Consider the following 23902-nt stretch of genomic DNA (forward strand, 5'->3'; position numbering starts at 1 on the left):
CATTGGCACCCAAGGGTCTGATTCAACTGCCCCACAATGCAGGTATATTTTCATTATACAATCCTGGCCAAATTGTTTGGAACGGAGGCCTTACTTGGGCCGATATGCAGACATGATTTTACTCCTATGCATTCTCCCTCCATTACAAATGGCCACGAACAAAGACAAATCAACAAGTGTAAATCCTCAACATTGAACAGAGGGGGGAGGGAGACATTATGTTAATGAGCGACTTATGGGGAAGATGTCGATGTTGTTGAAGCAAAGTAAAATGGGAAAAATTGCCAAAACAGTCAAGTGTCACAAATGTCTTATTGGCCAGGATAATAGTTGCATGTGGAGCTGTCAATCTAGTCCTGGGAAACGTTTTCACTACTCATACTTGTAAGCAGACAAAAATCAAGTATAATTTTAACAATACTTCAAATTATTTAGTAAGGAAAATAATTCACCAGTTTCCATGAAAATAGTTTGTCAAAAATATAATCATTTATAATCAGGATCAAATAGCTTAAAGAGAAAGAGCTTTAAAAAAAAAAAAGAAATTCCGGCATCCTTTGCCATATAACAGGTAAAAAACATGGGCAGAAGTTGAGATCCTTGATTCGTTATTTTCAAGGCTCCTTGATGAGTTTTTAAAAATAACAGCAACATTACTGCATAGCAGCAAAATAACTAACCGTTTTTATAAAAAAACCCTTTGAACAGCTACAACAATTATAAGGCCAGGCAAACTTTATAAAATAAAAAGGTTCTAACTATAACCCTTAATTGCCATCTCACCATTCTAAGAAGATTAATAACTGGATTAAACTGAGTGCGAAGATGGCTCGGGGAGCATTCTTTTGGGACTATTTTGTAATAGGAATACAAGGAGTAGATAGGAATACAGGGGCGTAGCCAGGATTTCGAGGAGGGGGGGGGGGGGGGGTTCCAAATTGGTTCCAACGAAAACGGTTGGTCTAAAATCCTTACATTACTTACGTACAAGACTTTGGCGTTAACGCTACACAAACAGAAGACGTCTTGGTTGCCGTTGAGCGAACGTGTTTATCACTTCCTCGATATTTATGTCTCGGTGGTAATTGATGTTCATCGACGCCAGCCCAGGCTCTCGCTCGCTTAACATGGTCGACCTCAGGTATGTTTTAACCTTCTTAGTGTATTGAATGAGCGCTCACATTCAGCTGACGTTATTGGCAACGTGCACAAAATGCGGATCAAGGTGTGGATGTTAGAAAAGAACTCTCGATCGCATGCTGGGAGTGTCTGAACTGCACTGGTGGGAAGGTCGGCATCCTCAGTGCTGCACCACTTTCTGCTCCATCGCAGGAGCTCAACATTAACCACATGAGGAGAAGGAAGGTCGATCTCATAAAACCCCAACGCTGCTTCAATGTCAGGTTTTCTGTCTCCGACGGCTACCAGCTCAGGAAGAAGATTAAAGAGGCGGGACAAGGCAGCATCATTAGTAAGATTAAAGTATGTTTTCATCTATGATTGTAGATGGTCTAGAAGGGGAATAGCAACTGTCCTCTAACAGTAATCAGATGGTGTCTGTGCTGGTACATTGTCGCGGTGCTGCTGCTGATTGATCCGGCGCGAGATGGAGGACACAACACCTACATTTGCCGCGGTAGTGACCGCCAGATCGAACCGCTCGGTCCAGATGTCGAGAGTCCATTACACTCTTGCTGGGATAAAATCACTGTTAAAAATAGGAGAGGGGGGTTCCTTGACGCGAGAGGGGGGGTTCCGGAACCCCTGGAACCCTCCCCTGGCTACGCCCCTGGGAATAGGCAGAATTGCATTCTTTCAGTTGCAGAAAAAAATGCTGTGTATTCCGTTATTCCTGGACCACAATAAGAATAACCAGAATTGTTCTGAAAGAATACACCCTCAATATACCTACACTCTTTATGCTGCTTTAAAACTTGTATATTTTCGTAAGTTTTCTTCATCACAAATGATATTGAATTATACATTACAAGCCCCCAAAAAAACAAAGACAAAAGTTAAAACACCAGTAAACGTAGTTACTGTTACAGTCGAAAGCTAAGCAGTAATGGCTGTCTTCATAGTCATTTGATAATCCTGAATTGTCGCAAAGAAAGATGAGTTAATTGTTTTCATGATTTTTCCTTCGTTTTAGTTTTCACTAAAAAAATGTTGATTTGTGTTTCAGAATCACTAACTCTAAAGAACAATTACCTTGACATTACGGTCACCTTTAACAGCCACAGCAATGTGACCCTCCATGCTCACTGTAATCCCGGCCATATGTAATATCTTCTCTTCAGCTACTACTATTCTCCTCACGAACTCACCATCTTTAGTGTATATTGCCACACACAGGTGCTCTGTTCCTCGTTCCTCTCCAGCGACGACAACAAATTCCCCCGATGGATGACATGCAATGCGCCAGTACTCATCTTCTTTGTTGTTAATGTTGAATTCACGCTGCTGTTTACCATCTTCGGTGAATATGAACACACAGGAACCATTCCTTGCCATGATCTGGCCATCAGGACCAGCAGTGATGTCCCATGCATTCTTCAGTATCCCTTCTCCAAAGCTGCGTACATATCTCCCCTCATGCTCGTACACATGCACAGTCTCTCTTCTCACTGGTACCAGCACTTTGTTATTGGTGACTGCCAGTTTGCCCCAGTACTCTCCCCTCACGGGAAACTTGTGCAGTAGGTCAGCGGTCTGACTGAATACCTGAACTTCCCGCTCCCACTCAGCCCCAGGCCTCGCCAGCCTGACCAGTACATAGATGTTGCTATTGTTCACATCAGTGGCGACATCTAAAACACGTAAGCCCGTCCCAGTGTCATTGCGTTCAGGGTGAAATTGGAGAACAAACTTTCCCCTGCTGTCAAACACTTTCACACTTGAATCCGAATCGTCTGTTATAATAAACTGTTTGTAGCGATACCCGCAGGATTCTTCAGCTTGTGCTCCTCTTCACCCTCCTGACCAAATGACCATAGTGCACAGCAGTGCTCCATACCTTGTTTCTGCAACACTTTAGAAACTCTTCTTTCAAAGAGCGGATCCACTTTCTCTTTCCCGGTATCAACACAAGGCCAGTTGTTTGCGTACAGCGGGTTGTTGCTAAAACTGACCATCACAATAACATCGTAGATGGTGCAATTCACATGACACTGAAGTGGCGGAAATAATCGCCCTTCGTTCTTCTTTACTAAACCGAGCCCAGAAGCCTCCTTTGAGCTCGACAGTAAAACATTCCGTAACAGCTGACAGACTGTGTAGCTCTTCAATGCACACTCTACACGCTGCTAATGCGATCTCGGGATTGTCTACTCTCTCCAACATTCATTAGCTTCATTAGCGAATGCTTCTGTTGCTTTTCTGCGGGCATCTTTGAATCTGTCTTTTGCATCGGCAAGCGCCCTCGTAGCTGACTCATCCAGGTCAGTATAAAGCTCCAGTCTTTTCATTCCTTTTGCCAGAGAAACTGCTTCAACACTAGCTGTTCCAGCTGCTGCTTCTTCCTTTATCGTGCCGTGCTCCCTTTTGCGCCTTGCCTTACCAAACGCTTCATACAGCAACTCGATTCCTTCTTTAAAGAAGCTGATGCTTGCTAACAAATCTTTTCTTGCCAAGCCCTTCAACTGCGACTTGATATCGTCGATTTCACGCACGATCAAGCCACGGAATTTCTGATTCGTTACGTCGCCATCCTTCAACTTTTCTGCTGCTTTATCCCTTCCTTTATTCACGAGCAAGCCGATGGTGGCTTTAAACACAGCTGTTATTATTGAGGACATCACTGACAGCTAAAGAGAAAGCCTAACAATGCTAACAGTTGTATTCTATGAGCGAACAGAGCTTGTTAATGATTAGCTTGTTTGTTGTGTAATTTCCGTTTTGTGAGTTCAGAAGATATAGGATCGTGTTGCAGTTCAGTTTTCCCGTCGTTTTCGAAAGAGTGAAAGAATCAAAGCGTTTATTTAAGGTACAGGAGAGGAGAAAGGGTTTTTACGTAATTCCATCAAGCCATTAAATTTATATAACAAGAAAGAAGGGCTGGTCTGTTGGAGTTCTAGTTAATGCTTTCTGGTTCTTATCAACATTGGAGTTCAAGTTATCTCGAGCTCCGCCCGCTACAGTAAAAACTCTTTCTCACGCAACTCAGCTGTGTACGTAACTTAGGTCGGGAAAAAAAACAGTGGTTAGAAAAAATGAATTCAGACGATGACCTAGTCGATCTTGAAAGTGCTGAAGCCAGCCAACCGTTAATGAAACGAAAACAGACTTTGAAAGGAAAGGAGTATCAAACAAGATCATAGGTCGTCCGCGCAAAGGAATTGGCATAAACAGCTAGCTCAAAAAAATAGAAAATTGTCTCGCCGATTCAACCAATCCAGCTAAGCTGCAAAGCGAAAGAATGTTTTTAGAAGCAAAAATGGACATCTTGATCGCAGCTCGAGAACAACTTCGAAGTGAAACGTGTTGCGCAACAGAAATTTGAGATCTGGGAGCAACAGCATTCGGACGCGCTTTAATAAACGATTAAATCAAAGAATAACAGAGCTTAAAGTTACTGTGTACCTTCAGAAAGAAAATTTTTGGAGTTTCATTTTTTTTAGATAAAAATAAACTTTCCAGTAAGTTCTTACAAACAAAAAAAGAATTTTTGAAAAAGAGTGAGTATTTGCCGAGAAATGTAAGCGATTTCCACCGGAAGTTAAATTTTACTTTGATTGGAAGCATATTGCTGCCGGTGTAACCACCCGTTGCGATATTTGCGCGAACGGTCTTTCTATAGTCTTGAATCCCTCACGTTCTCGCACTTCGAATATCCCTGTATTTAGTGGAAGAACTTGCGTTTGTTCTAGTACGACACTGGCATAAAAGAAGACAATTCGCGAGTCCGTGAATCGCGCTTCATGAGCTTCCTTTTGTTTTATTTGCGGCTGAACATTATCAGATCACTTGTGTCCGGGTGCGTAAAACTTATAGGTCTCGGCAAGCGGAAACAAAACAAAAAAGCAATTGAAAAATAACGCTAAGAATCATGTCCTATGTCTTGATCTTTTCTCACGTCGCTATAAGATAACTAGTAAAGGGAAAGCCGCCGCTTTTGGTCAAGTTGAAGCGTTTTCACAAAGACTTACTGTATTACGGTAATTTCCAAAGCGTCAAACGAAGTCAGCTCTTCTTAAACGTTTTCTTTCAAGCGTCAAACGGATACAGTCGAACCTCCACTAACGGCCACCTCTCTACAACAGCCACTTTTTTTTGTCCCGGCGGACAGTCCATACATTAGCTCTTGTTTAAACCTCTCTACAACGGCCACCTCTCTACAACGGCAAAGGCCACTAAAGCGCGTCCCCAACTGCCAAAATAACCTCTCGACAACGGCCAGTTTTTTCAGTGACTGACGAAAAAGTCAAGAATGGTCATTAAATTTGATCCGTAAAATGGCGCGTCAATAATTAATCCCGGCCAGTCTTTTAATTCATTTAAGATTAAATGTAAATACAGTACTTTTTGTAAGAACCTTTTTTTAGAACATACTTCAGGCTGAGAGTCAGTTAAGGACATTTTTATGTTACTCATTTGTTTTAGACTACGAGTAGTAGTCGGTAGTTTTGGCGATTTTTATCCAACGAATACAAGCGCGCGCGAGACTAGTCACCTTCCGCGAGGAAACGCGTCGCGAGGGAGATAAAAATGGACAAATTTATTGACTGTACTCTCAGTCTAATTTGTTTGTTTGTTTGCTTTTTTTGTTGTTGTTTTTTTTTTCTTTTTTCTTTTCGTATTTTTATTTTCGAGTTGGTTGGGCGGGGACATCTTGTTCGCGGCATCAGTGCAAGTCGCACGAGCGTTTGACCAGCAGCTTGATACCATTTTATCTATTTAATGATATACGTATTTTGATTGTGTTCCATTCATATACTGCAGAAAGCAGAAATTGTCTACAATACTTATAGCGAATGTTGTGAATCTTGCTCGTTTCGTCTTGTTAACATTTTGTTTTAAAACATTATTTACATTTTATTGTGTATTTTATCTATATATATATTATTACTTAGGCGGAGCGCCAAGTTATAAAATAGGATTTCTTCGTATACGCCAAATCGCAGAGATCTACTGCGCGTGCGCTACATGTTGGCCGAGTCTTCGAGTCTGCATGTATTCATCATAAGCCACAGGCAGCCCAAGCTCAATATTAGAGAACCGTTGAATTATAAGGATTTGTATGGGAATACTCACGGATTTGTATAAAATCAACTTACCCTGTTTCTACTTGTATTCTTTGTCATTTACCGGCTTTTCAAGCCGATTCGAAGCGATTTCGGTGAGTTAGCGTCATTCGGGTTTCTACTGCTAAGTGTAACGAAAGGCCGAACAGTATTTCAGCCAGGCCCGAAGCACGAGACGGAATAAATCCGTTGAAGTCATCCCTAGTGTCCCAATTCCTTTATAGAATCAAAGTAGAGATGCATATCTATCCTGCCAGTGCAACTCCGACTCAATTGAAGCCGTATCACGTTTGCTAGAAAGATTTTCTTTCAAGTCAGCTCGCTTCTGAGATTTCGAAAGATGCGCGGCCAGAACGCCGTGGACACATTGAACGTTCGAACAGCACGCTGGGTGACAAAGGTTCCCTGGCACGGGGGGAACAGCGGCCAGCATGCAGTTGTCCACAGGCAAACAGATTTGTTCCCGGGGCCTCCTCGTGTCCTCTTTGTCAGGACCGTCGAAAGACCATTGTTTCCATCGACAATCAAAATTACTACCAGACTATTCAACCTAAATTTCCCGTACAGAATCACATATATGGACAACCTGTTGTCCTTTTTCCCAGAAATTCGGAAATTCCTCGAATTTTCCGTTCCATTGGTCATACCATTTGGCCGAATGCCCAGGGCCCGGTTGTTCGAAAGCCGATAAACGTTAATCCGCGATTAAAAATTAACGGAAGGTTTTCTGCTCGCTCGTTAAAATTGTTTTTTAACTCTAATTTTAAGCCAGTGGTAAAGAAAAGTCAACGTCAAAACTGAGGGACAAAAATCTTTTTGAAAAATCTTTATTGTTATGTAATTAAACTCTAACCAAAGTTGTTGTTAATCCAGAATTAGCGGGTTTTGAACAACTGGGCCCAGCCGCAGTTTCTTACGAGATTTAAAAAATACACTCGCGTTTTCTGAATAAATGTGCGATAATTTCTACTCATCTAGTTTGTGTAATGTGGTCGAACTATCCAGGAGCTAACGTCGTAGGAGCGGCTTTAAGAGAGAGGAAACTAAATCATCATGTGTTAACGTTTTTCATAAAACCTTGAATGGTGATTACACGTCGTTGTTTTGTAGATGACGACAAAGAAAGGTATAAAAATTTATAACGCACGTGCAGAGCCAGTGTTTTGCTAATTAAAACTATTGTTTTCTGACGTTCTTGTTGTGGTCGTCGTCGTCTCTGCACGTCCCAACGATAACGAAAAATCCACCTGAAAATATATCTTTATTTCATTTATGCTGCCTCACGATTATTTCAACTCGTTCAACTTCTACAGAAACGGCGGACTACCCAGAATTATAAATGCCGCTTCTACGTCGACGTATGGATAGTTCGGCCACATTACACAAACTAAATGAGTAGAATTGCAAATTTATTCAGAAAACGCAAGGGTAACTTTTAAATCACGTAAGAAACTGGGGCTGATCATCTGGTGAAATGGTATGACCAATGGAAAGGAAAATTCGAGGAATTTCCAAATTTCCGGGAAAAAGGACAACAGGTTGTCCATATATTTGATTCTGTGCCGGAAATTTAGGTTGAATAGTCCGGTAGTACTGGCACACGGGGAGGCCCCGGGAACAAATCTGTTTGCCTGTGGACAACTGCATGCTGGCCGCTGTTCCCCCCGTGCCAGGGAACTTTAATTACCCAGGGTGCTGTTCGAACTTTCAATGTGTCCATGGCGTTCTTTCGAAATCTGACTTGAAAGAAAATCTTTCTAGCAAACGTGATACGGCTTCAATTGAGTCGGAGTTGCACTGGCAGGATAGATATGCATCTCTACTTTGATTCTATAAAGGAATTGGGACACTAGAGATGACTTCAACGGATTTATTCCGTCTCGTGCTTCGAGCATGGCTGAAATACTGTTCGGCCTTTCGTTACACTTAGCAGTAGAAACCCGAATGACGCTAACTTACCGAAATCGCTTCGAATCGGCTTGAAAAGCCGGTAAATGACAAAGAATACAAGTAGAAACAGGGTAAGTTGATTTTATTGAGAAAACGATGTTAGTTTCTGCCATTTTACACAAATCCGTTGTATTCCCATACAAATCCTTATAATTCAACGGTTCTCTAATATTGAGCTTGGGCTGCCTGTGGCAAAACCACCGAAAGAATGAACGTACACGTCGACCTTTGCGTTACCTTCCAGTGCGAGTGAAGGTTATTTTCTTTTTTGCGTGTTTAATAAACAAATAACTGTAGACATAATTTGAAATAGTTCATTCTTTGGTCACTCACAGAGCGCTTTGATTTTGTCATTAAAGTTCTGTCCTATTCCATTGATCATGAAATAGATTTGTTGAGTTAACTTTCTGTAAATCGGATGTTCTGTGAGGTTTGTCTTATCCGCACGCGTCCCATATAGAACGCATGTCTTTATCGCACGCGTGTCATATTGCACGTTCTGCGTGACATTTTGCGATCGTGCGCTGTTACCAGTGAAAAAGCTGGAACATCTCTCATAGAAAGCCCAGAAAAAAAGGGTATCAGGGTGGAAAGGTATTCGCACAAATACCCCTCTGTCGCCAAAATTCATCATTACCACTGGAACCGCAAATACTCCTTTGTCGCCAAAATCCATCATTATCTTAGATGCACCTCATGGTTACAAAATCCGACGTGTTTAGCATTAAAGAGAGTAATGTTTTATTTTTTTTTGGTGACATTTTCGGTCGAACTACATCACGTTTATCGCAAATATGATGCCTTAGACTCTCAGCGAATCTTTTATCGTTCACCTGTCACCAAAGACTGAACTAACGTGCATGCTCAGATACTCCTAATACAACGGCGCCCAAGTAAACGCTCCCACAGCGTCTTGTTCTTAAATAAAAGATTGGATTACCATTATAGGCTACACTGTACAGTAAGCGTGATGTTGTACTTCCCGGGAAAAGGTGTCATATTTCACCCCTACCTCCCCATAACGGCCACCTCTCCACAACGGCCACTTTCTTCTGTCCCCAAGGTGGCCGTTGTGGAGAGGTTTAACTGTACTTGTTTCCTATTCGCAGCATTAACAATTTGAGACGTTCATTCAAGAGCGAATTTTGACCCGAGCTTTCGATAAGCAATTTCGAAACTTCGCTATTCTCAACAATATTTCGCTCGAATAGATTTATTCGCCGGCTTTTCGACTGAAGAGCAGCAAGAATTTTCGTTTTGATTGAGACAATACATGCGGTTACGGTGGTTCCCCGATAATTCCGTAGCGCTGATAATTTTACCCTCCGCTTAGAACTGCTTCGGCCCAACAGCTTTGCTTGATGAGGTCGGCTTCAGTCCCCATTTTGTTTTTCCTATAATCATTGCAGATTACAAAATCGACGTGCGCGTACAACAAATACCGCAGATATCCAACAAAATGGTGAAGGAGTTGATTACTCTGGAACGCGAGTACGTGCAAAACTGCGAGAAAATTTTCACAGGAGGTGACCGGAAGAAAAAGTAGCTTGCAAAATGATTGGCTAATTTTCCACAAAGGCGTTAGGGGGCAGTACTTGTTTGTGTAGTCTCCCTCGCAGCCGTTTTTGGGGCTGTCGTGTTTTTGATTGGCATCGATGTTCGCAAAATGAACTTTATTCCTCAATCCTGCTGGCTTGGCTCTATGTTCTATTCTAGTAGAACAGAAATCGCTTTACTTTGAGGCAAATGGGCTCTGTCCTTCCTCAGCCAAAATGCTATCAGAGACCATGAAAGAGCCTGTTTACAGTTTAGGCTTGAGTTGTTCAACCCTCTCTTCAAAATTGCCATGTTCTTCCTGTATGTGCCGCTGAAACGCGCACAAAACAGCGATGAAGTGTTTTAAGATGGGCGTATCACAGGTAACAGCCTCGTCTTCAAAGCACTTGACGTACTCGTGGTAGCCTGCGTTGTTTTTGTTGTAATCCATGAAAGGAAGCTCAAACCTAATCTCGTCTTCCTTGAAACATTTGCGAACGGCATCCCCAGCACACGGCTCGTAGCAGTCCTCCTCTATGAGTTGGAATAGAACAGTAAACTATCGGTGCCAGTGCTAATTGAGTCTTTTAGAGGGATGCCAATTCTTGATATCAGTCCAATACTAGAATGACTGCATCAGTTATGGCAAAGACCAACCCGAGGTGACTTTTAATGTGGTTAGCATGGATTTCCAACATTTATACTTTAACGGATCAATACTGCCATTCTTTGTCAGTTGATACAACAATAATGGAATGAAACAAATGCCTAGTCATTGGTGAACAAGTTATGGTCGTTTTTCTCGACATAATAAGTCACCATGATAGCAACAGTATAACCAGTTAAAGACACCCCTAAATCTAGCTTTAAGTGGTTGTAACTCAAGAACGAGCTCGGTGACTCTCATTATTATTATGAAACTGTGATCAGCATGTTAAGAACAATAATTTAAGGTGTTAGAAGCGTTGATTTTAATTAAGGGTTTAACGCTTTAGTTCTTTCTCGCTTCCTTAGTAAAATTAATAGCATATCCAGTTTTCCTCCATAGTTCGGGCTTTATCCTGTGACCAGCCCCCCAAATTTCTGGTATGCAACATCTTTGATATCTGGTACAGCGCAAGCCTGAATTTAAACTGTGAACAGGCTCGTTAAACTGAAAGAGCCCTCCGAATCTTGGGGAGCGCCATGGGACACTTCATTTTACGGGCGTCATTTTAGCGATTGAACAAAATTCACCCACCGATATTCGTCAAGTTCTCTTTCTCCATTATTCTTATGAAAGAAAAAAAAATTGTGAAATGAGAAAAGTAAACTTGAAAACAGCCATGCTTGATGGGGGCTCGAGCCCATGCCTGGATCTGATCCTAAAGGTAGTGGTTTGGGCGTGGTGTATGTCGTTGCATTGTTTCCTTGGACAAAGACCTCTACTTAACAATTAGATTATGAGCTCGAGATTTCTATCGCGTGATAGTTGATGAGGGCGAAGCCCGAATCAACTATCACGCATAGAAATCGAGAGCGAATAATCTAATTGTTTTAGTATAAATCTACTAGTCGTTCAAAACTAAACAAGTAAATAATCTATTTCCTCATCGCAGACACTTCGAAAACGCGAAGAAGCGGGCGCCATTTTGTTGAAAATCGCTACTCGCTATCTATCACAGAATAGATAGCGAGTAGCGTAGCCAATCAGAGAACGGCATTCGTGATAGAACACTAGTAGATTTATACTAACAAGGATTATAAATGCCAGGCCAGGTGACAAAATGCTGTTGAGTGACACTCATTGCTATAGCATCGCATTCATTTGGTCAGGAAATAAGAAATTAAGCTACGTTGAAGATCGTTGACTGAGTTAATATCAGCCTTCATTCAGGAATTAAACTGAGAAAACCTACCAACTGTGTTACAAGCAAGCTGTAACTATCTTTGTACTGGGTAAAGTGTAAATATAAATTAATTTTCTAGATTCAGTGCTATTTTGCAATTATATTTGCAAGTTGCGGTAATATATTTTTTTGTCTCATCTGTGAATTTATATTTGCAGGATTCTAAAACTTAAGGAAAATTTATTTTATTGTTTATATACATACGCAAGTCCCCCAAAGGACGGGCTGTGGCCACAAAACAAATTCTCTTGGGCTGCCTGTGTGTTGTCAACTCCAATCCTCTTACATGAAGAACATACTTCAAAAGAATCTGGGAACTAATTTCTAAATTACAATATGGCGCAGGTTCGAATCCCTAACAGAGTATTCGGTCGATTTGTTCGTCCGTTACAGCGGCTAGTTTTTAATTACTGTAAACGCGGAGGAAGCAGCAGAGGAATAAGGTAATGCATTAACTGTTGAAAAGGATTTTGTCTTTTCGCGAAGCTCTTTTGACCGGCATCGCCTCGTGTGTCTCTCTCAGGGAATACATTGACAAGGAGATCGTGGAATTTGCAAAGAACAATCCTGAAGTTACAATTTACGTCAGAGAACGAAATGGGAAACATCCCAGGATCGTTGCAAATTTTCTTAAGTTGATTTCGTAAGTTAATTAAGCGTAATGGATGTCCAATTAAATAAATTGTCTTCAAGTGGTTTTAAAAATGACCCCTTGCAATTGATTGTACTTTTTCCTGCATAAATAAAAAAATCCGTCAGTGTAAAATGCAGACTGCAGACTGCAGACTGCAGACTGCAGACTGCAGACTGGGGGTAGAATGCAGACTAGGGGTAAAATACAGACTAAATTATATTACAGTCAATCCAGGTTACGCGTGAACAGTAATTCCAAGAATGAAATGAACATTCGAATTTCTCTTTGTAATGTGCGACGTGTGAATGAAATATTGGACATCTCTCTGGAAGTAGTTCCAAAAAAGACGCATTAACTGAAAAAAAGATTCAAAATACTTGGGAAACAATTGTTATTCTTGAAATATTCAATTTTGCAATGTAAAGAAAAATTCATTGCTTTAATTATACTGTCAATAAGCTAGGGAAATTTATACGGGAACTCTGAAATCTCGTTGGCGATTTTGAAAACTGACATGTAAATTTCAAAACTCCGTTCAAATTTCAAAAATATCGTTCACGCGTGACCTGGGTTGACTGTAAAACACTCGAAGTGATTTTGGTCTGTATAGAAAGTTAATAAGTAAGTGTAGAATTCCAAAAAGATACATGTAGCGTTGTTAGCGAAAAAGGAATTTGAGGCTTGCGAAAAAAACTTAGGATTTCATTGCGTGACTTTAGGGGACAGCGCCCTACTTCTTCCAATACAGTGGAACCTCGATTAAACGAACCTCTATTTTATGAAGTCCTCGATATAACGAACGATATTCTATGTCCTGGCCAAAAGTTACAGTAAAATGTATGGAATAGAACCTCGATATAACGAACCTCGTTATAACGAATTCTTCGATATAACGAACATAATCCGGAATCCCAAACGTAAAATCTACCTCGATATAACGAATTACAATGTCAACACTTTTAAATCGCTACTCTGAAAGTGTCGTTTCTCTGTAAACAAAAGCTGCACGTCTGCTCAAAAGTGAAAATAATTGCTACTGAAAGCCACCATGCTTAATGGATTGCATCTCAAAACGCGGCACTACTGGGTGACGAAAATTGCATTGGATTACGTGAGAGAAGTCACCTGTTTTGCAAATCAATTATTAACGATGACCTCGATATAACGATCATTTTGGTCGTTTCCCCTCAAGTTCGTTATATCGAGGTTTTCGATATAACGAACCCTTGATTTAACGAACAAATTTGGCCGAACCCCAGCGACTTCGTTAAATTGAGGTTCCACTGTACTTTCAAAAATTATTCTTCCATGAATTCGCTTCGAAATAAAGAGAAAAACCGCTCAACAAGATATTTAAATGTTTTAGTTTAAAAAAAAAAATGCATTTGACGATGTGCTTTCGAAATATATCGGTGAATTTTAAAGTGCGCGGATGGATGCATTTTACTAACGTCCGCCGTGTATTAATCACGTTGTAAACAAACCGAGTACAGAAAACTCAAAAATTCGTATCTCGGTAAATATATGTCCTATCGAGCTCATTTTTGTCTCTATAGAAAGCTGAGTAAATGTAGAATTCAAATATGAAAAGATTTCTGTTGCGCAGATTGCAAGAAAGGAATTTAGCGGTTGCGAAAAAATCGTAGAAAATGAAAACAGTTCTCACGGTTTAAAATGAATGAATACTTTCCGCGATACAACCTGCCCAACCGAACAAAATTTAATTTAATTTAGTCTGCATTTTACCCCTGGTCTGCAGTGTTCAGTCTGCATTTTACCCCCAGTCTGCAGTCTGCAGTCTGCATTTTACACTGACCAATAAAAAAATGACTGTTTAATGCGCCGATCAACTCGAAACTTCAACATCCCCCCCCCCCCCCCCCCCGGGCAAAACCCCAGGCATTTGAACTTTTGAAGATTGGATCGTTCAAATTCCCGCCCCTCGGGCCAAAATGGTGTTCAAATGCCCTACCTTATCGTCGGATTTGTCTGTCAAATGCCCCTCTTAAAGAACAATCGTTGTCGGCTCCTGTCATGAGTTACTACAAAAACCACAACTTTAACATTGAAACTAATGATTGGAAGTTGAATTTATTACGTCGGACAATGTCAATCAGCAAGTGTAAGCTGTTCTATTGAACTCCGAAACACGGCAAAGGTTGTTTAACGAGAAATACATAATAACATATTTAAAATGAGTTAGCCAGCTACGTAGACTGTTCGAGTGGCAGGGTATTCTGCAGTTTAAGCCAAAGCGGCGGTTTTTCATTTGACAATGTTTTTTTTTTCTTTAACTGTTCACTGCTGTTTTATGGCTATTCTAAAAATCTCTGCAGACACAAATGCGGGAGAAAGGCGCAGCTTGACTCATTGCATAAAAAACTACATCATTTAAAGAACTAGAAATACATATTAATTAGTTAGCCGGCTACGTAGAATGTTGTTCGAGTGGCAGGATATTCTGCAATTTAAGCCAAAGCGGTTTTTCATTCACTCAACCCACATATAATGCCGAGTACGGGAATCGAACCCGGGCTACATTGGTGGGAGGCGAGTGCTCTCACCACGGTGCCATTCCCCCCCCCCCCCCCCCCTTCCGTGGGTAGTACAGATGTCTCACCCTTTTGGTCTGCTGAGTAAACTTGATTGTAAAAACGTTGGCACTTAAAAGGTATAAACCGTGAAGGATAAGACCCAACAGCTTTCTGACCTATCAGCTTATTTATCTTCATGTTGTTAAAAAATAAAAGTATATGCAGTTTTTAGGGCTTAAAATTCACATATTGCTCACAGACAAAGAAAAAGACACAAAACATGCACATGCCAATAAATTATCCTATTATTTTACCAGGTTGCATTGTTTACAAAATATAAATATTGAAAGTTTGCACAGGAAAACTTTTTTCAACTGAGTGTATACACAACAAAAATGCATATGAAATCAAGTGTGGCTGTGTATTGTACTTATCTTAGTCATGCTGATCAATTGGTGTTGAATAAAGACCATTAAGGCTGGTTGAGACTGCTTGACTTTGCCATACCAAGAGGTGAAGACGATGGAAGTGAAATACTTAAAATTATACATAAATTTGAACTGGGGATGAAAGAATGCTGCTTAAAGGGGAAGTATTATGCAAATTTGCTGTCATTTCAAAATACAAAAATGTTTGTCTGTCAGCAGAAACAAAGAAATAATTGTCAGTGTTGTTGTAAATAATTTTTATCACCCCAGTGCAATAAAAATGTCGATTAGTGCCTTTGGACAGAGACAGAGTAAGTTGGTATGGATTGAAACTTGAAAAATGTTAGGCTAATTTTTTTCAAGTTCTTATATTTTTTGTTTCCAAAATGTGCTAGAACAGATAACAAGTTGTTCCTTTCAAGAATTGAGTTGATTTTTTTTCCTCTTGTCATTCTAGAATTATTTGGCAGCTGATTGAAGGTCTTAATTCATCATTTTTAACAAAAGATATCAAAAACGCCATGATACTTCCCCTTTAAGATGCAGACATTACTGCAATGGCTTGCAGTTCAGGTGTATCACTTCCAAATTTTTCGTATTTATTTACTTTTGTGTTTTAGTGAATGGCAACAGTAAAATAGTGGAAGTGAAGAACAAAACTCCAGAGGAGATCGAAGAGTGGGTTGAAAGACTTAGGCATGAATCAGGAGTAAAAGTACAAAGGATAAGACAATTTTGGCACACAGAGAATCCTTCCATACAAGGAACATGGACACCATTCCTAAACAAGCCGCCATCACTGAGACGGTCAACTGTCAATGGATCTACGGTGCAAAGACAATCAAACAGTTGAATCTGTGTGGATGTAGCCAACATTGCAGACATTGGCGAGAAATTACCAAGTTTGGTCTTGTTCAGTAAGGTGATTGTGGCACCTTTTTGCCTCCTCCACCCAAAACTCTTTTCCACTCATTACCTTGTAAAAAGCTAATGTTTTGAGAGGGTTGTGCAAGTTGGGAAAGATGTCGGCAGCAAAAACTGTAAAGTGGGCAGCTTATGCAGTCAAATGGGCCATTTCCGAGTTGCTAAGGACAAAACTTTTCATATAAAAATTAGTTTTGTTTGCATGTGAATGTAAAATAATTTCTAACATGGCGAGCCGCACGCCTTAGCAACCGATTTTGCCATCCAAATTTTTCCTCGATCGCTACAGGAGGCCTATTGTTTACGGAAGTGCTGTTGACAGTTTAAAACCACATTTTCGTGCAATACGAGCCCCAGTGCGTTGTAAAAAGTTTACAGCAATCAACATTCACTCACTGCGTGCAGTCGAATAATTCCGGTTCAGTCAAAAAACCTCCGGACAATTCAAAAATCCGGAGAAAAATAAAGGTAATCGTCGATGTGCAGCGAGTATTAAACACGGCAAAGCAAAGGCGACACACCCGATTGCTCGTCCTTATCAGGCGACTCACCCGAGATAAGAACGGCCGAGTTAAACATCTCTCGTGAAGAAATTTTTAATATTATTATCAGAGTTAGCTCACGAAGCAAAGGCGACGCACCCGATTGCTTATTGTTCTCAGGCGACACACCCGAGAGAACAACTGTGACCTAACTACTCTACATAATAAAACCGTGAATATTTAGCCGGTATTTTTGGGCACTTTTGTCGCACTCAGCGTGGTGAACATTGATTGCCAGTATCTATTTTGGTCGTACCGTCTGAAATACTAACACGGTCCCGCAACAATAATATCATCATGAAAGGCATTTTAAATATACATTTTGTGTTGACTCTGATTCTTAGAGTTCCTACACACGTGGAAAATGGAAGCTGGTGATCGACGCCGTTACACGTTTTCCCAAACCACGAAATCGCGAGTCCTGATCAAACGTATAACGTACATAAAAATCGCACTTACCTTTGCGGACGAATGGAGGTTGACGATTGACTTTATTTATCATTCAGTTATTGGAAAATGATGCAGAAAATTAGCTTGCCGAAAAATAAACTATAAATTTGCATCGTAGAGACGATGGGCGAACAAAACATTCATGTTTTGGTTCGTCGATTTAGGACCATTTAGCGCGCCAATTAGTTTGGCGGGAAGACGAAAACCTCTAGTAAAAATTGTCATTTTTCCATTTCCGACGATCGATGTGAGGTCAGGCGTCTGGACAGATCGAAGGAGTTTTCGTTTCCAGTGAACTGTGCATTTACACAAAAGCCAAGCTTTCTAGTCACAAAGACTTCATTGGATTGCGGCAAGCTCGATCTAGACATTACACGCGACTGAAATTGATTCTTTACTGGCTGTTGATAGATTGCCCCTTTCGAACTCGGGAATTCGATCATAGCAACCGTCACTCAACCTAATTAATTTTAACACCTCTACGCGGCTCCTCATGTAAAGCAATGTATGATTAGCGTCACTTTCTTAATGAGGTTCAAAGCAACTCAACAATGTCCTACCAGTATTTGTATGAAGCTGTACCTTTAAAGAAACCACAGTGTCAACATGCATTTGGTGAATTTGTTGAGTCATGAAGAGTCTTTATGTAGTGATCATTTTCTTTATTCTCCTGAGCTGTATGCTTGATTAAGTAGATATTGTGGTGAGAAATAAGGTGCTGATCATTATTAAGATGTTTAGAAAGGTTTTAACACCCCTGGCAGACTAATTCCTCTAAAGATGTCCCTGCAAGGGCAAGTAATTCATGGTACTTAAGGTACCATATAGTCACCCACATAACCCTAACCCTCCATATAGTCACCCTCACCTTACCATGAATTACATGCCTCTGCAAGGAAAAAATCCCTCTGGCTTTTAAAGGGTGGGGGGGGGGGGGGGGGTGAATTTGCTTGAACATCTGAATAAAATGTAAAATATAAGAAACAATTGAATATTTTTTTGTTATTTCTTTTGGCATATTGTGTTCCATCAGTGATTGCGTGAACCTAAGTGTATATGACAAAAAAAAATTATTTGTTTCATCAAATCTTCATGTTGTTCTCATAAGAAAGTAGAAAAAATACAGTCCTTATCAATTTTTCTTCCCCCTGCTTTTGAGGCATTTAAAAGCATCAAATTTCTTTTCCGGTTGGGTACAATACAGCGCAAGATGGGAGACTGGAGATAGTAGGGCTGTAATGTCAATACAGGAGCACTTAGTATGCCACGTATTCAAACACCGAAAACAAACACACAGTGTCAATCAGTCTCTGTTTACGGTCTGTGTTTTACCGTTTGAATACGTGACATACTTAACTTTAAAAAAACTTGAAACCTTTTTTTGGTAAATAATTACTGAAATAATTTAGTAAACTCAGACTCACAAATAACTTATCAGCTTTGCGCTCTAAAAGTGAAAACCTTATCTTAAAGGGGAAGTATCACGAAAATTTGATGTCAATTCAAAACCCAAAAATGTTTGTCTGACAACAGAAACAAAAACTAATTTATAATAATAACTGTAGATTAGTGCCCCTGGCCAGAGACAGAGTAGGCCTGTATGAATTGAAACTTGAAAAATGTTAGGCTAATGTTTTTCAAGTTATCATATTTTTGTTTCCAAAATGCGCTAGAACAGAGGACGAGTTGTTCCTGTCAAGAATTAAGTTGATTTCTCTCCTCTCGTCGCCTCAACATTTTTAACAAAAGAGGTAAAAAAACCCATAAAACTTCCCCTTTAAAGGATCTTCTAATTTTCCAAGTTTAACGACAGTGCCTACAATTAACGAAGTATTTTTGCATACTTTGTGACTATGTCGAAAAAAGCTTATCTTAGTATGGGCTAATGGAATCCAGAAAGATAATTTGGGGTAGCGGGGTATTTTTTTGTGAGATAATTAAGCAACAATATTATTATTCTAAAAAGCAGTAAAATACAAAGCAATGTATGGCATTTTTTCCCAAATTGAAGTTTTATTATCTCTAAAAAATACATGGTTACCCCCAGGATTCTTTTTGGATACCAAGAAACATACTTGCGAACATCGGAAAGATGTGTTGCTTGATCCTATTTCCTATTCATAAATTTCTGTTCACATAAATTTTCACGAAAACACATTTTTTTCTTTCATTCACTCAGCCAAGGTAATAGATGATTAAAATTGGAGCGAAAATCATTAAAGTTTTCTCAGACCAACCCACGTGACTTGGTTGTGATCCCATTGTCACCCGAACATTGCTGATTCCTAGAAACCATGCTGACCTTTCCGAGAATAAACTTGTACAAGGCAATACACTGGCATCACATCTGTTTCACTTCATGGCTTTTCAGTGAAGAAAAAAAAACTGCGGGTGTTCATATTAACCTTGCTTCACTCATGTGGTTCTACCTTTACAGTCTGTGCATGAAATGTTGATGTGTGATAGTTCAGATGTTATTGAACGCAAGTGTAGCCGCTGGGATGAGACTAATTCAGAAATCATTTACACAGTATTTCGGTTAAGACAGCAAGGAATCTTTTACACCCTACACAGCAGGTTGTCAGAGGAGCAGTTGAATTTATGTGAAAATAAAACCAGGGAAATAAAATGAGAACTTTTATGCCAAATAACTTCCCCTGTAATACTTCAAAACAAATATACTAGTAAACCTTTATTGTAACAACGAAAACTGTTCAATTTACAAACTTGTATGAGTTGTTAAATTACACGATATTACCACAGTAGATTTGGGAGAACTTCAATGTTTGTCAACTTTAACAAACACTACAGTTTCCTAAACTCCCTTGAGTGCTGACATGACCTCTTCCTAGACTAGTGTTGACTTAAGGCCAATATCAGTGTTCATTAGTATACACAGTGATTACACAAGATCATAAACCAGTAAATACACTTTAATAAAAGTTAATATTTCTAACCAGTGGTTAATAATTACATCAATAATATTAAAGAATCATTTTTGTTTCAACAGAAATGAGATCATGTGGTCTCAAAATTCTTTTCAGCTCTTAAGAAAGCCACATTACTCAAATAAATGATTCTCTTGCTACAAACTGTATTACAAGCACCGGTCACTAGTGATAACTGTATAAGTGAGTACATTTTTGTGGGGAATAAAAATAAGAAAATAAGAGTCCACAATATATCGACTGCATGGACATGTATTTTATAATCAAATCATAAACACCCAAGGATGTGATTCAATTGTCCCACAATGCAGGTATATTTTCATTATACAATCCTGGCCAAATTGTTTGGAACGGAGGACTCGCTTGGGCCGATATGGCGACATGATTTTACTCCTATGCATTCTCCCTCCATTACAATGGCGATCAACAAAGACAAATCAACAAGTGTAAATCCTCAACATTGAACAGAGGGGGAGGGGGGCATTATGTTAATGAGCTACTTATGGGGAAGATGTCGATGTTGTTGAAGCAAAGTAAAATGGGAAAAATTGCTAAAACAGTCAAGTGTTGCTAAGGTCTTGTTGGCCAGGATAATAGTTGCATGTGGAACTGTCAATCTAGTTCTGGGAAACTTTTTCACTACTCATACTTGTAAGCAGATGAAAATCAACTATAATTTTAACAATACTTCAAATTACTTAGTAAGGAAAATAATTTATCAGTTTCGATGAAAATAGTTTGTCAAAAATATAATCATTTATCAGGATCAAGATAAGTTAAAGAAAAAGAGCTTTAAAAGATGAGAAATTCCAGCAACCTTTGCCATATAACAGGTAAAAAACATGGGCAGCTAATTAAAAGTTGTGCTCCTTGATTCGTTATTTTCAAGGCTCCTCGATGAGTTTAAGATAACAGCAACATTACTGCATAGCAGCAAAATAACTAACCGTTTTTATAAAAAACCCTTTGAACATCTACAAAAATTAAGGCCAGGCAAACTTTATAAAATAAAAAGGTTCTAACTATAAACCTTAATTGCCATCTCACCATTCTAATAAGATTAATAACTGGATTACACTGAGTGTGAAGATGACTCGGGGAGCATTCTTTTGGGACTATTCTGTAATAGGAATACAAGGAGTAGATAGGTATAGGCAGAATTGCATTCTTTGCAGAAATAAATTCTGTGTATTCCTTTATTCCTGAGCCACAATAAGAATAACCAGAATTGTTCTGAAAGAATACACCCTCAATATACCTACACTCTTTATGCTATTTTAAAACTTGTATATTTTCGTAAAGGCTGGTTTCCATATGATCGCAGATCGCAATAAGGTCTGCGATCGTCTGCGATCCTGCGATCGTGATCGCAGACGATCGCAGAAGATAGAACCATGTTCTATCTAAAGGCTGGTTTCCATATGATCGCGGATCGCAGATCGCAGATCGCAGATCGCAATAAGGTCTGCGATCGTCTGCGATCATATAGACTACTTCTGCGATCGTCTGCGATCCTGCGATCGTGATCGCAGACGATAGAACCATGTTCTATCTCTTGCGATCGTCTGCGATCAATTGCGATTGTTTGCGATCTGCGATCTGCGATCCGCGATCATATGGAAACCAGCCTTTAGATAGAACATGGTCCTATCTTCTGCGATCGTCTGCGATCACGATCGCAGGATCGCAGACGATCGCAGAAGTAGTTTCCATATGATCGCAGACGATCGCAGACCTTATTGTGATCTGCGATCTGCGATCATATGGAAACCAGCCTTAAGTTTTCTTCATCACAAATGATATTGAATTATACATTACAAGCTCTAACAAAAAAACAAAACAAAAGTTAAAACATCAGTAAACGTAGTTACTCTTACGGTCGAAAGCTAAGCAGTAATGGCTGTCTTCATAGTCATTTGATATTAAATCCTGAATTGTCGCGAAGAAAAATGAGTTAATTGTTTTCATGAAATTTCCTTTGTTTTAGTTTTCACTAAAAAATGTTGATTTGTGTTTCAGAATCACTAACTCTAGAAAACAATTACCTTGCCATTACGGGAAACATCTCTGATAGCCACAGCAATGTGACCCTCCATGCTCACTGTAATCCCGGTTATATAAAAATTCTTCTTTTCAGTCACTACTATTCTCCTCACGAACTCACCATCTTTAGTGTATATTGCCACACACGGGTGGTTTGTCCCTTGTTCCCATCCAGCGACGACAACAAATTCACGAGATGAATGCCATGCAATCCACCGGTAAGCATCTTCTTTGGTGTTAATGTTGAATTTACGCTGCTGTTTACCATCTTCGGTGAATATGAACACACAGGGATCATCCAGTGTCGTGATCTGGCCATCAGGACCAGCAATGACAATATCACATGCATCCTTCAGTATCCCCTCTCCGAAGCTGCGTACATATCTCCCCTCATGCTCGTACACATGCACAGTCCTGTCTCTCAGTACCAGCACTTTGTTATTGGTGACTGCCAGTCTGCCCCTGCCACAGTCCCCTCCCCTCACAGGAAACGAGTGTAGTAGGTCAGCGGTATGACTGAATACCTGAACTTCCCACTCCCTCGTACTGACCCAGGCGCTGACCAGTACAAAGATGTTGCTATTGTTCACATCAGTGTCGACATCAAAAACAAGTAAGCCTATCTCAGTGTAATTAAGACCAGGGTGAAATTGGAGAACAAACTTTCCGCTGCTGTCAAACACTTTCACACTTTTATCCGAATCGTCTATTATTATAAACTGTCCATCTGCGTTTGTAGCGATACCCATAGGATACTTCAGCTTGTGCTCCTCTTCACCCTCCTGACCAAATGACCATGGTGCACAGCAGTGCTCCATACCTTGTTTCTGCAACACTTTAGAAACTCTTCCATCACCGAGTGGATCCACTTTCTCTTCCCCGGTATCAACACAAGGCCAGTTGTTTGCGGACAGCTGGTTGTTGCCAAAACTGACCATCAGAATAACATCGTAGATGGTGCGATTCACATGACAAGTGGCGGAAATAATCGCCCCTCGTTCTTCTTTACCAAACTGAGCTCTGAAGCCTCTTTTAAGCTCGACAGTAAAACATTCCTTAACAGCTGACAGACTGTGTAGCTCTTCAATGCACACTCTACACGCTGCTAATGCGTCCTCGGGATTGTCTACTGTCTCCAATATTGTCGACATTACTCGATATTGCATGGCCAGTACGCGATCAGACAATTCCAAAGCTTCATTAGCGAATGCTTCTGTCGCTTTTCTGCGGGCATCTTTGAATCTGTCTTTTGCATCGGCAAGCGCCCTCGTAGCTGACTCATCCAGGTCAGTAAGCTCCAGTCTTCTCATTCCTTTTGCCAGAGAAACTGCTTCAGCACTAGCTGTTCCAGCTGCTGCTTCTTCCTTTATCGTGCCGTGCTCCCTTCTGCGCCTTGCCTTGCCAAACACTTCATACAGCAGCTCGATTCCTTCTTTAAAGAAGCTGATACTTGCTAACAAATCTTTTCTTGCCAAGTCCTTCAACTGCGACTTGATATCGTCGATTTCACGCACGATCAAGCCACGGAATTTCTGATCTGTTACGTCGCCATCCTTCAACTTTTCTGCTGCTTTATCCCTTCCTTTATTCACGAGCAAGCCGATGGTGGCTTTAAACACAGCCGTTATTATTGAGGACATCACAGCTAAAGAGAAAGCCAAACAATGCTAACAGTTGTATTCTATAAGCTAACAGAGCTTGTTGATTAGTATTGTGGCGTTGCTAACTAGACAGGAAACATTTTAACATATTACCGCCTGCAAATTGGATTTCGAAACAAAG

General features: G+C 40.1%; 2 protein-coding genes and 1 long non-coding RNA gene across 3 annotated transcripts in view; 1 reads left to right on the forward strand and 2 right to left on the reverse strand.

The window, feature by feature from the left end:
* LOC146483080 (uncharacterized) overlaps positions 1–23902 on the reverse strand; it is a 286359-nt gene that overhangs the window by 325 nt on the left and 262132 nt on the right. The window lies entirely within an intron of this gene.
* LOC146483081 (large ribosomal subunit protein mL43-like) lies at positions 11954–16066 on the forward strand. Its single transcript, XM_085106180.1, has 3 exons — positions 11954–12060; positions 12141–12260; positions 15754–16066. The coding sequence occupies exons 1-3, from the start codon at positions 11954–11956 to the stop codon at positions 16064–16066; spliced, it is 540 nt and encodes a 179-aa protein (XP_084962306.1).
* On the reverse strand, positions 21857–23760 carry LOC146483082 (uncharacterized). Its single transcript, XM_085106393.1, has one exon. It carries the CDS (start codon positions 23758–23760, stop codon positions 22108–22110), a length of 1653 nt encoding a protein of 550 aa, XP_084962519.1. The 3' UTR covers positions 21857–22107.

Source organism: Pavona decussata, unplaced genomic scaffold (assembly GCF_977016875.1).
Source record: "Pavona decussata unplaced genomic scaffold, jaPavDecu1.1 SCAFFOLD_40, whole genome shotgun sequence".
In the NCBI taxonomy this organism is placed as follows: domain Eukaryota; kingdom Metazoa; phylum Cnidaria; class Anthozoa; order Scleractinia; family Agariciidae; genus Pavona; species Pavona decussata.

Bases quoted from the DNA above. Each gene is read 5' to 3' on its own strand.
- LOC146483082 (XM_085106393.1), bottom strand. From the start codon at position 23,760: ATGTCCTCAATAATAACGGCTGTGTTTAAAGCCACCATCGGCTTGCTC.
- LOC146483081 (XM_085106180.1), top strand. From the start codon at position 11,954: ATGGCGCAGGTTCGAATCCCTAACAGAGTATTCGGTCGATTTGTTCGT. The intron at 12,061-12,140 runs GTAATGCATTAA...TGTCTCTCTCAG, and splicing joins GGAAGCAGCAGAGGAATAAG to GGAATACATTGACAAGGAGA. The intron at 12,261-15,753 runs GTAAGTTAATTA...TTCCCCTTTAAG, and splicing joins AATTTTCTTAAGTTGATTTC to ATGCAGACATTACTGCAATG.